The sequence below is a fragment of the Ipomoea triloba genome, chromosome 11 (genome assembly GCF_003576645.1).
Source record: "Ipomoea triloba cultivar NCNSP0323 chromosome 11, ASM357664v1".
In the NCBI taxonomy this organism is placed as follows: Eukaryota; Viridiplantae; Streptophyta; class Magnoliopsida; order Solanales; family Convolvulaceae; genus Ipomoea; species Ipomoea triloba.
Window position 1 is genome coordinate 12,374,315 of NC_044926.1, and position 13,403 is coordinate 12,387,717.

Here is a 13,403-nt window from a genome sequence, read left to right on the forward strand (position 1 = left end):
TTTTATTTTATAGTATTGTAATTACTTGTATTATGCACATTAATTATTACAGTGGGTACTCATTAAAAAAATTTATTTTAAAATCAGTCTAAACTCATACTCTTAATTAAAAATTTAAAAATATTTAGAAATCTGTCTAATACGTAATATAGTTAGGGACTACATTAATCCATTCAAATTTAAAGATTAAATTCTAGCTTTTAATTTGAAAATGAAATTCCTTTAATTATAATTAATAAAATATAAAATAGAATTAAGCAAATGAAATTATAAAATAAACGAATGTTTGTTCATAAATATTTATATATTTTTTTTACATACATATACTTATGCGCTATATTAATCATACAAAATTAAAATTTTATCTTTTTTTTTTTAATTTCTAAATGTAATTATTTTAATTATAAATATATCAATATAAATTATAATTACATAAATTATATTATAGATTTTGCATATATTCATGTTAGTAAATATTATTTGCATATACATTGTATTATACAATCATATAAAAAAATTCATCTGATTAGAGTTTAAATTTACTGATACAATTTTTTTTTTTATATTAATCATACAAAATTTTAATTTTAATTTTGTATGTTATGAAAATAGATAGTTGACCGAATATATGAAAGTTCAACTATATTATTATATTGCAAATTTTAATATCTTTTTTTAATATTTAAATTAATAATAATAATAATAATAATAATAATAATAATAATAAATTCGTAGCATATGCATGGATTACTCCATATGTGAATCATATCAATAGTTACAATGAGTATGTATGCTCTAATTGTACTCACGATAATGTTTTATTGGATTTAAATGAAATAAAATTTTCTTTTTATATCTTATTACGATGTTGATGTGTTTTTACAATTTTTAGCGGTTCAAAATTAATTTATTATATTTTTATAATAAGGTAAAATAATGCATACAAAAAATTTGAGTTATAAAGAACATTAGAATAACAAAAAAAAATTAATTAATTTTATCATTAAAATTTATTCAACGTTAGATACTATAAAAGATAATTAAAAAATATTATAGACAAAATTATTATACTATCCCAATTTAAAATAAAAACATAATATTTAACTAATTTGAATGAAGATGGTACAAAGAACAGATTGTTCTATCTTTATTTTTTGAATACTATTAACTCTATTAGAATGTAGTATGTTGTGCCAACATATTTCCACTGGGGATTGAACTTGTAACCTTCACTTGACCACAACGCGTTTGGTAGATTGTTCTATTTGTACTACCTATAATACTAACAAATCTATTCAAAAATGGTGCAAATAGAATTTAGGATGGTGCAAATAAAATTTCCTTTTTAATAAAATTTCCTTTTTATTAGTTTTTCTTAAAAATTCCTTTTTATTAGTTTTTCTTTTACTGCACTCCAGTCCTGCACAAAATATTCTAGGTGCTTTGGACCAGGTTGTCTATTCTATACGGCGCCGTTTGATGTTAAAAAACAAAACAATACTCTGCTGCTGCCGTTGGTCTCTCGTATACATAAGCAGAGTAAAGAAAGCAACAAACAAGATAATGGTAACTGAAAACAAACGAGAAAAGGCAAGATAGGAGCATGAAATTAAAAATAAAATGGAAAATGAAATTAAAAAGATGAGCAAAAATCTTGTCTTTTGAACCCAAAGACACCCATCTATCTCTCCCTTTCTCTCTCTTTCAGAGTCCAACAATTCTTTCTTGGTTTACACTCTCCTTCAGGTTCCCCCCTCCTCTCTGTCTTTAGATAATTCTTCATATGCATTCATGTTTCATAGTTTCTAGTCTAATTTTAATTTGTGTATTCTAAGGTGATTGATGACTTGTTTTACTAAGGTGAGGTTTGATTAAAGCTTCCTGTTAGAAGTACTGGTGTCTGGGTTTATGTTTTCATTTCTTGATTATGGTTTTCTAATGTTTTTTCAATTGTGGAAAAAATCTGTTCTTGGTTCTTTGTTGATTACTTCGTTTATTCCAATATTTAACTAATTCTGTGTTGTTTTTCTGCGGCTGATGAACCATGGGTTTTTCTTGATTCTTGATTCTGATTCTGATTCTGATGCTGTGTTTTTGGGCTGCGATTTAATTGCGGGAGATATCTGGGTTGTCTGACTTTTGTTTTTGCAACAATATTTGATTTTATTATTTTTTTTCGTTAAAATATCTAACTAAAGTGGAAACTTATGATTGGTGCTATTGTCTTGTTTTTTCTTGTTTGGTGCTAAGATAGTGTCGGCAAGGGGATTCATAATTGATTTCTTGTAACCCTCAAATGCTTCATTTTGGAGTATCTATTGCCATATTTGGTTATGTTGTGTTATGATGCTTGATCTTGTTTCCTTTTGTCTTCTAGAACTTTTTCTTATCCGTCTGCTATTTGTCCTTTAGCTAATTTTATAGTCCCCTTTCGTTCTCTAATTCTCCTAGTGCTTGAAGAAACCCTTTTTCCGTGAGTGTGGATTGTAGTTTGGAAATGCAAAGGTTAACTACAGTTTTGCTAAATGATCTTTTAAGGTTGTCTCAACAGTTCCATTGGTGCTTGTAGTTTAACTTCGTTAAGGGATAAAGCAGTGGATGACTCTATTTGAGACGACCAGTGTTGCCGGCACTGTCATTTGCAAGTATTATTTAGTTTTACAGTTTTCGGACTAAATTGGTTTATTCTGATGCCATTTGTTTTATATTTCATATGGATGCCTTTGTGTTCCGATAGAATGGAAATGATATCTTGACTCAAGTGGAGCAGAAGTCTTCATTTGAACTATTTTAGTTTGAAATTTTATTTCATGATATATATTAGTGTAAACTTGTCTTGCTTTCTTTGCCATTTCCTTGTTGGCATGCAGAGATTAGGAGCATAAAACTGATCCTTCTTTTATTAACCTTGGGCACGATGTTTGGATGTGTTTGTTTATATTCATTGTTATGAGATTGAAAACTCTTGACCTCTTTGAAGTATTTAAAAAGAAATGTATTTTGGATATTCCGATGTATAATTGAAGTTGGATTTGTTTCATTGTGGAATACATGGCTGTGTTTTTCAGCTGAAAGGTGAATTGAGCTTTTCCGTTAATATTGAATAAGATATCGGTTTTATTCTCAGAAGTGTCTTGTTCTCTTCTTTCTTTCTTGTTAGGATAACTATGACTTGGTTCTGATACCACTTGTTAAGATCGCCACACATTTTCGAGAGGCAGGGTGCTGGACTTGGCCCTTACTGGCCTCTGCCCAACATTTCTAGTGTTTTGTATTGCCATATAATTGCCAAAATTCTTTGTAGTGAGGAATATGGGTTTTCATCTTTCAATATCCATGCGTGATGGTTCACTTGTGGTGCCTGCGTTTTATGAGCGACTTCATTCCGTTTTGCAGTGAAATGTGCAGAAGAACGGGCGAATAATGGCAGTGGCTGAAGCAAGGGCTGCTTGGCAGAGAACTGCTAACCGATGCTTTGTCCAGGAAGATGCCAAAAGAGCCCCGAAGTTGGCTTGTTGTCCGCCAGCATCACCCTCAGCGAAAGAAGTAGATACCGGACCTGCATCTGCCGCCAATGCGCAAGATGCTGAGAGAGCGTGTTTCCTCCCTTTTAATTGGAACTCTTCATATTCGAATCTATCTCCTAACTCGAGATGGTGGCTACATCTTAAACCTAATTACGGATATCAAGGAGGTTTAGCTGGCGAACAGCTCCTTTCCTTAGACGAGATGCAGGGTTCTTCGTCCTTTGGAAATTCAACCTCCAAGCTTAGTGAATATGAGATTGAATATGTTGACGAGTTTACGGTGGATAAATCTTTACTTGATTCTCAGGTTAAAATGTCGGCTAGTGTAAAAAATGACCTTGGAACAGAAGACAAATTCGACACTGCATTTGCTAGTGATTCCCTAGATGATAATAGTCTTAAACTCGAGAGCATCAAGGATCCCACCAGTTTTAGAATGACAGAATCGGTTGATTGCCCAGTCTCTAAACCAGCCAGCGAGCTTTCTTTTGATTCAAGCTGTCCTTGGATTAGTGATAAGAAGTCTGAGCCATGGTGGCGCACTGCAGATACAGAGGAGCTTGCTTTCTTGGTTGCACAGAGGTCTCATGATCTTATTGAGAATTGTGATCTTCCCCAACCACAGACCACTAGCGCAAAAGGGGACCGGTGTGTTCGTCTGGGCTGGGTCGATCATAAACGAGGTAATGCTTTGTTTCTGGATCCTAAAGCCCGCTCTTCTGGACAGAAAAATATAAATACCCAGACACAAAGAAACACTCTCTCGAAAAGTGTGTATCAAAAACAGTGGGAAGAGCATTTGCAGCTTGGTACCAACAAGCCATTGAGGTATTGCCCCTATAAAATTTTCTGCTTTCCGATTCTTTATAACGCTTCAATAGAGCTTATAAACTGTGCCTATTTTACATAGATAAATATGCCCAGATACATAATATCTGGTTTCTCAGTACAGATGTGTTGGGCAGAGGCCGGTAAAGGGCCAAGTCCAGAACCCTGCCTCTCAAAAATGTGATGGCGGTTTATAAGAAAATAAAGTTGCGTCTTCGCTGTGAGCTATAGTTTTTGGCATAGTGGTAAGCCTTTGATCCTAAAAAGTGGTACCAGAACCAGGTCACGAGTTGGAGTCCCAACAATAGCAAAAACTGTGCAGTTAAGACCAAGTGTTGGAAGGGGGAATTGGCCCTTGAGCCTTTACTCTGTTAAATTTCATATGAGCGTATTCTTTCTGATACTTCGTATTCTGGGAAACAGTGACTGCAACCAAAGACCTATGCCTGAAACAAATGCAAACGATAACGATTCCAACAAGGCTCAACTCTTGGAAGCACTCCGTCATTCTCAAACTCGGGCAAGGCAGGCAGAGATTGCAGCAAAGAGAGCCTGCGCAGAAAAGGAGCGTGTTGTCGAGCTCATCTTCAGGCAAGCGTCGCAGCTTTTTGCCTACAAGCAATGGTTCCATCTTCTGCAACTAGAGAACCTCTACTTCCAGATCAAGAACAACAGGAGCCAGCCGATATCCGGAATATTTCCAGTAACATTACCTTGGCTGCCTCAGAAAACAACGAAACAAAGGAAGAACTGGCACAAGTTTGCCAGAGGCAAACGGGAAAAGCGAGGCTGTCCTAAGTACGATTTCGGGAAGTATGCACTAATGTTTGCGCTGGGTTTGAGTCTTGTTGGCGTGGGCGTGCTCCTTGGATGGACTATAGGGTGGATGTTTCCGAGTTTCTGAGCTGCGTATCGTGCAGGTATTGTATCGAATTTTTGTGCTTTTAGTGGTGGTTGTGTATATATTCAATCATGGGGGAGTTAGGATACTATATCTTACCATTTCTTTGCATGTGTTGATTCTATAGCTCTTTAGCTTCTCCTTTTGGTTTCTCAGATTTAGCATGCAAATTTGCTTTGTATTGCATTACAAGATCTCTGGCGACAGTTGTATGTATATATTTGTAACTCAAATCTTATGGAATTTGTTCAATTATGACATGATTGCAATGTTGGTCACATAGTGAGTGATGACACTAGATATTTTACTCCGTATAGTGAGTGATGACACTAGATATTTTACTCCGTAGTATGTACTGTAGAGTTAATACCAAATTAGTTCTCGACTATAGTGGTTTTACTCAATTTAATTCTAAATGATTTTTTATACTCAATTAAATCTCGGATTTTGATGATTTTACTCAATTTAATCATCCTTTAACAATTTCATTAGTTGACTCTTAAAAGTAAGGTTAATAAGGTAATTTCTCATCCTTCCTCCTTTTTGGTCAAATTGATATCTTCTTCCTCATTTATCCGTCATCTTCTTTCATCGACTGTATTAAAAAAAAAAAAAAAAAACTTAAAAGTGGCAAGAAAAATTAATGGAAAAGATCAAAGAAAGATACATAGAGAAGGGAGGGAGAGAGAGATGGGTTAGGTTTTGTGGGTGGGACTTTATTTTTTGGCTTTTGGCTCGTGGTTATGGTAATGGAAGTTGCTGGGAAGTTGATGGCATGGAGATTGGGGAGGAGATGCAAAGTTTAAAATGGTGGCAGAAGAAGAGCAAAGAAGAAGAAAGTGGTAAAGGGAAAGAGGACAAAGCCTACTATTAATGAGCTTGCTGAACTTCTCGCCTAGAAACTCACTGTATGACGACACTGAACTTCCAGCCAGAAATCCACGATGGAGATGTGAAGCCAATAGCTCAACTCATTTCCAGTGTTGTTCTGATTCTCATTCCCCCCACTCCACCATTGTGTTTTTCCAAGACGGCCCTACAACAGTGTTGAAGAAGAAAAATTCACATCTCCATTGTGGATTTCTGGCCGGATGGCCGAAAGTTCGAAGTAGTCATGCAGTGAGTTTCTAGGCGAGAAATTCAGCAAACTCATCAATGGTAGGCTCTGTCCTCTTTCCCTTTATCATTTTCTTCTTCTTTGCTCTTCTTCTGTCACCATTTTGAACTTTGCATCTCCTTCCCAATCTCCCTGTCATCAACTTCCCAGCAACTTCCATCGCCATAACCATAAGTCAAAACCCAAAAAATAAAATCCCATCCACAAAACCTAACCCATCTCTCTCTCTCCCTTCTCTATGTATCTTCCTCTGATCTTTTTCATTATTTTTCTTGCCACTTTAAGTTTTTTTTTAAATATAATTACAGTCGATGAAAGAAGATGGCGGAGAAATGAGGAAGAAGATGGCAATTTGACCAAAAGGGAGGAAGGAGGAGAAATTACCTATAACCCTGCTTTTAACCGTCAACTAATGAAATTGTTAACGTAAGATTAAATTGGGTAAAATTATCAAAGTCTGGACTTAATTGAGTATAAAAAGTCACTTAGGATTAAATTGAGAAAAGCCACTATAGTGACTAATTTGGGTATTAACTCATTTACTGTAGGAAAAGTTGCATATTTGATCCTTGAGTTTTATATAACTTTTGACTTAGTCCCTAATTATGGTCTATCCATTTTTTTATCCTTCAGTTATGAGTCAAGTGGCGAGTTTGGTCCTTGACATTAGAGATTCGTTTCAACATAATGGAAAGCTCAACCTAGTGGGGTAGCTCAAGTGGTAAGTGAGCTCTCTTTGTGGGGAGGAATTTTGGGAGAACCCGGGTTCAATTCGCACAAGTGACGATTCCCCCTCCCGGAGCGCGAACGAACGGAGAGAAAAACCTTGTAAATTTACCAAAAATAATAATGGAAAGCTCAAAAACCCTTTAAAATTGGAGGGGCAAAGTAGAGAATTCAAACCTTATTCTCCTTCCTATATTTGAATCAATTTTGCAACATTATTTTTCACTTCCTAGCCTCCTATTCCTAGCTATTCAACTTCAAAAGCATTTCAATAATAATTTGTTAGAAACTTGGATCTTGTATGAAAAACCTAAGACTTAGTACAAACAAAGGAATACTTGATCCCGTAACTTTTGAAATATAAGAAGATGACATAACTTTTGAGATATAAGAAGATGTTAAATTTTTTAAGTTGCTTTTATGTAAAATTCATCAAAGGAATATCTAGAGATTTTTAGTATGTAAAAATTCTTTTATAAACTTTGTAGTAGCTTAATCAAGAATCATATATCCTGGCAATGAAAATTCTATTATATTTATCAATCATTAGGCATTCCTTCATCTCTCCTCTCAAAGCATATCTATGTACTAACAATTCAGTTAATAAAGGATTTCAAATCAAATTAACTAACAATTAGCCAAAGACCTTGTGGTTTAGTGGCACCCGCTTGCCGCTTCCCAAATTGGGTAAAAGTGTAAACCTATAGCTGCAGAAGTCGGAATAATAGCACTAGAGATAATATTGTTTCCGTAAAGCAGAGATCCAGAAACAGGTTCACGAATACCATTAATATCTACTGGAGGAGCAGCAATGAAGGCAATAATAAATACAGAAGTTGCGGTCAATAAAGTAGGGATCATCAAAACACCAAACCATCCAATGTAAAGACGGTTTTCAGTGCTGGTTATCCAGTTACAGAAACGACCCCATAGGCTTTGGCTTTCGCGTCTCGGCTGTCCCAGTTTATACTTTCACATGGATGATGGGAGTGAGTTTGAGCCATCAGTGGAGATGAACAGATACTACATTGTAACAAAGACAGTAATACTCAAAAAAAAAAAACTAATAATTGAAATTTTTAATAATTATTAATCATTAATTGAATCGAAGCTTTGGGAGTTGCATATAACATCTTAAGAATGAAAAGATTAAATTATTATTATTATTATTTAAAAGCACATGCTTGTCTTAAACAAATATACTTTGAAGATAAACAAATTAACAATCATTCAAAATCGTGCCACGTATCACCCGTTCAAAGAGCAACATTAGAAGTAGACACATATCATTGTAAGAAGCTTTAGTGTATTGTAAAAGCTTGTGTTTCTCATCCAAATGAAGAGTTAAATGATCACATCATTTTCATTTGTTTACCCGATCACCTTGGAAAAATATTTATGTAATACAAAAATACAGAGGAATAAAAACTATGTTATTTAACATTTTTACGTGCGTAATCACTTTCTTTGAAATTTTTAAAAATTATAAGAAAGTCTATTCAAACTTCATCCTCTAAACTTTCTCTTTGCCTTTAGACCAACAATTGATATAAGAAGAATTTTAAAAAATATTTTGTGCATTTTAACACACGTTGATGGTTTGTGCATTTTAAAAAATATTTTGTGCATTTTGTGCACTAGATTAGAAAACACAAACTTTCGCTCTGTATGATACAACAACGTGGACTACAGAACATAAAACTAACCTCCTAATAGTTAATAGCATGAACTCTAAGACAGAAAACATGCACTGTTAGGTATAAAAGTGTGCACTACTAGGCACAAAAATGTGCACTACAGCAGTGAAAATTATGCACTACAAGTAACGATGAAAAATAATATGAGGTAATTATAGTTGTATCCTTAATTGTGCGCGTGTTTTAAAAATTAGTAGGCAATATTGTGCGCTCGATTAAATTAGATCCATGGCTATAATTCCATCTTACACCACTCAATGTTAAGAAATGCACCACAATGGAAATGCATAAAAACACCTCATAACTCCCTTGTTTCTAATTGTGCATTTCTTAACACTGTGTGGTGTAATTTTTCATACGTAGTGGTGTGTTTTTAGTGATGTGTACCTAATAGTGCATATTTGTGTGGTGTATTTCTTAAAATTGAGTGGTGTATTTCTTAACATTGAGTGGTGTAAACCGCACCGACTGCACGAGAAGGCACAACCACACCTGATTATGACCCTATATATATATATATATATATATATATATATATATATATAGATATATAGATATGTATGTATGTATGTATGTATGTATGTATGTATTTGTTCAAATGCGGCGGCGAGCTCTGGTGCGGTTATGCGACCTAATCTGCATCGTCCAATTTCATTAATCCTACTAAAATTCGCGTATGTTTAAGTGGGGTTATTATGGTAATTTTCGTATTTATATTACGTGAATTGGAATGGTGCATTTTAGTACATAGTGTGGTGCATTTGAATACATGTTGTGGTGCGTTTTATTACGTATGTTGATGCATTAACTGTGTTGTGGAATAGTATGTTTTAATCTATCTACTGGTACATTTTCATACGTAGAATGATGTGTAACTGTGTTGTGGAATGGTGTGTTTTAATACGTCTTCTGGTGTATTTTAATACGTTGAATGGTATGTATTTTAACACATGTGTTTCTAATAAGTATGTTGTGGAATGGTGTGTTTTAATCCGTCCTCTGGTGCATTTTAATATGTTGAATGGTGTGTATTTTAACACATAGTTTTCTAATAAGTGTAATAATGCATGTTTATAATCTGGGGGCGGGGATTTTTAATAAGTGGCATTGTGCATTTTAACACACAGTTGCGGTGCATTTTAATAGGTAGAATGGTGCATATTTTAGCACATGTTTTCTAATGTGTAAATAGTGTATGCTTATAATCTGACATGAGACACGTTGTGGTACATTTTAATATGTAGACTGATGTGTTTTATTAAGTATATTGATGAATTTAAGTGAATAGGTGCATTTGGTATATTGTGTGGAATGGTGTGTTTTATCGGTCCTCTGGTGCGTTTTAGTACGTAGAATATATATATATATATATATATATATATATATATATATATATATATATGTATGTATGTATGTATATACATTTACAAATTTCAATGCTATATGTTTAGTAATTTAAAAAAAAAAAAAATAGTGAAACGGCATCGTATTGGACCAGGTCTACCTTGGGTCCACGGCATAATTTACCCTACTAAACGAGATAGGTCTAACTAGGGTTTAATTAGGCTTGGATATAGGCCGTTACAAGGGATCTGGCGTATTCCAACCCCTATCGCGCATATAAATAATTTCCTGCATTCAATTCTTGTAGTTTGTTTCTGATTTGCGGAGTATATGATCTCTCTCTGAGGTTTCTATGGGTACCAATCTCGTTGAACTGAGTTGTATCTGTAATCTGTGAATCCATTCATGGATGGGAATAATTGGAGAACGGCCCAAGCTCAGGGTCAGGTGGCAAACGGAGCTGTCGAGACTAGCGATTGGCGGGCTCGGCTACAACCAGGATCGCGTCATAGGATTGTCAACAAGATGTAAGTCTCTCACACATTTTTTGGGGGGAATTCTATACATTTGATTTATGGTGATAATTGGTTTTTTTGAAATTCTTACTGGAGCTTTTTGAGAATACCTATTTTTCTGTGGGAATTGATCGATACTGTTAATCCATATCTTACGCTGGTTGATAAGCATGAAGAATTGCACATAGATTCCACCGGATCACAGCTAAGCGATTTACCTTAATCAATGGGGCCATAAACATCCTCGTATTCAATAAGGCCAATGCTTCTTGTTTTATTTCTTGAATTGTTATTGTAACAATGTACATGTTTATCTATACTCGGTGAGATAGGGCTTGAAGGTAGAGAAGGCTGCTTTTACTTGTCTTGTATTTGCAACTCCTACTCTCTGCTAGGAGAAAAGAAAATCTTAAACATTTTTTTATTAGGTTTGTGTATTATAATCCTAGCTTGTACATTTTATTTATGTTTGGTTAATACTCGGATGAGTGCTTGGGGATGGCCACAAATTATATGGTGGACCTCTGTTCCGCACAATTGCAGTTTATTTTCAACACAACTGCAGTATCCTTTCAACACAACTACAATATCCTTTCAACACAACTGCAATATCAATCATGACCCATGGTCCACAATGCACGATATAAGGACTGGGGGATGGCTTTTCTTTTACATATGATACTATATATTTCCATATTTGTTACACTGATGGCTACAGAATGGAGACTTTAAAGAAGCATCGTCACTTATTTGGACGACAAGCGCGTCATGAGCTTAGGAAAATTGCAGTAAGGTTTGAGGAAAAGGTTTATACTGCTGCTGTAAGTCAGGTGTGTATGTGGTGTGTAATTACCAATATCTCTCCACTGTTTTAATTATGATGCATATTTATGTATGATAATTATTGAATTGGTTTACTCTTTTATTTTTAGTATCAGAAAATTGTGTGTGCAATCTATATATATACACACACTTAAGGCCTTCCTTAGTGACACCTTTTCCTTCCTTGTCTAATTTTATTGCAGTCAGATTATCTGAGGAAGATATCTTTAAAGATGTTGTCAGTTGAGACAAAATCACAAACTCTCATGGCCAATTCTCTGCAATCTAACAATACAACTAGTGCTCAGAATCCCCAACTTCCAGGTGAAATAACAGGAGCCTCATCTATTTGTTCTGCTTTAAATAATATGTAAAAGTCCCAGCTTGGTTGAAGAGGACATTTGACTATATATTCAATCTAATTACTCTATTCTCTAAGTTACAACTTTGAAGATTCTTTTTCATGTAGGTCTTTGTTTAGTACTTTGCTATGTATGCTTTATTACCATTTCTGAATATCATTTTTCTTTTTTATTTGTATTAAATTAATTTTGGAATATGGTTGTTCATATTTAGGCCCTGTTTGGTAAATAATCAGCCTATCAGCCAATTTTGGCTTATTTGACCACTATTAGTTGTTTGGTTAATAAGCTTTTTGTGACTCCAAAATGTTAAAATTCAAAAGGCTACTCAAAGCAGCCTTTTCAATTAGCTTTTTGAGAAAAGAAATTATACCAAACAGCTATCAGCTAACAGCTAATTTATCAAACAACTTTCTACAATCGGCTAATATTATCAACAAATCATACATTCTAACCCAAACAGGCAACCCAATCAGCCAATAACCATTTACCAAACAGGGCCTTAGTGTATTTTAAAATTTAAAATGATTAGGTCTCCATTTTTATTGGTTGTTTAGCATATTTCTTGGCATTCAATTCACATTCTGTTGTTTCTATAGGGACACACAATGTAATGCAAAACCAGGTTAACAGCCCAGGACAGCCACTCTCTATTCCTATGGTGACCAATCAATCTCAAACAGGACAACAATTGGTGTCTCAAAACTCAGTGGCAAACACCATGGGCCAAGGGATGGTAGCCAATTCCCAGACTTCACAACAAATTCTTTACCAGCAGCAGCATTTATACAATCAAATGATGAAACAAATTCTTCAGCAGCAGCATTTACACAATCAATGGGTGAAGCAGCAGCTACAACAACTAATTCTTCAGCAGCAGTATTTATACAATCAAATGATGAAGCAGCAGCAGCAACAACAATCTCAGACTTCACAACAAATTCTTTACCACCAGCATTTATACAATCAAATGATGAAGCAGCAGCTATCTTTGATGCAATCTCATATGCAGCAACACCAACACTTACTACAACAAAATCAGATCCAGTCATCTCAGCAAGCTGTCATGCAGCCTTCTCTTCAGCAGAACCAACAGCAACCAACCCAATCTGTCCTCACGCAACAACAAACTCAACAGCAGCAGAGTGTTGCAAATATTCAACACAACAACTTACTTGACATGCAGCACCAGCAATCTAGGGTGATTGCCCAACAAACTAACTGCTCAAACATACAACAGCAGAATAACCTGGGTCATTGTTCCCAAACTTCACCCGATGACCAACTGAACTGCCATGCAGACGATCACGAGCTTAAATTCATTATAAAAACGGAGGTTAAATTGGAAGTGTAGTGATTAGAGCGGTTAAAATTATGAAAATATTTATTTGTTTAGAATAATAGTGATGGCAGTGAGATTAGAATGCTAGATTGCTATTATGAACACTTCCCATGCGTTGCACGGAATGAATTTTTTTTATAATATTTTAAGAATATTTGGATCGATATATAATTATATAAATTATAACATCGAATATTATATAGCGCAATTGATGAAATTGGT

At 34.6% G+C, this 13,403-nt stretch overlaps 2 protein-coding genes across 3 annotated transcripts; both read left to right on the plus strand.

Moving 5' to 3' along the window:
• Positions 1-1,565: 1,565 nt before the first annotated feature.
• On the plus strand, positions 1,566-5,534 carry LOC115996797. 2 transcript variants are annotated; one of them, XM_031236210.1, is made up of 3 exons: positions 1,566-1,746; positions 3,397-4,355; positions 4,779-5,534. In XM_031236210.1, the coding sequence occupies exons 2-3, from the start codon at positions 3,424-3,426 to the stop codon at positions 5,257-5,259; spliced, it is 1,413 nt and encodes a 470-aa protein (XP_031092070.1). In that variant the 5' UTR covers positions 1,566-1,746; positions 3,397-3,423; the 3' UTR covers positions 5,260-5,534. The 2 variants fall into 2 exon arrangements, with proteins under 2 accessions (XP_031092070.1, XP_031092071.1); XM_031236211.1 differs by lacking the exon at positions 1,566-1,746 and adding an exon at positions 1,753-1,860.
• A 4,979-nt stretch (positions 5,535-10,513) lies between these two features.
• LOC115995924 (mediator of RNA polymerase II transcription subunit 15a-like) lies at positions 10,514-13,193 on the plus strand. Its single transcript, XM_031235071.1, has 4 exons — positions 10,514-10,667; positions 11,374-11,485; positions 11,681-11,801; positions 12,439-13,193. Exons 1-4 carry the CDS (start codon positions 10,546-10,548, stop codon positions 13,191-13,193), a joined length of 1,110 nt encoding a protein of 369 aa, XP_031090931.1. The 5' UTR covers positions 10,514-10,545.
• The last annotated feature ends 210 nt before the right edge of the window (positions 13,194-13,403 follow it).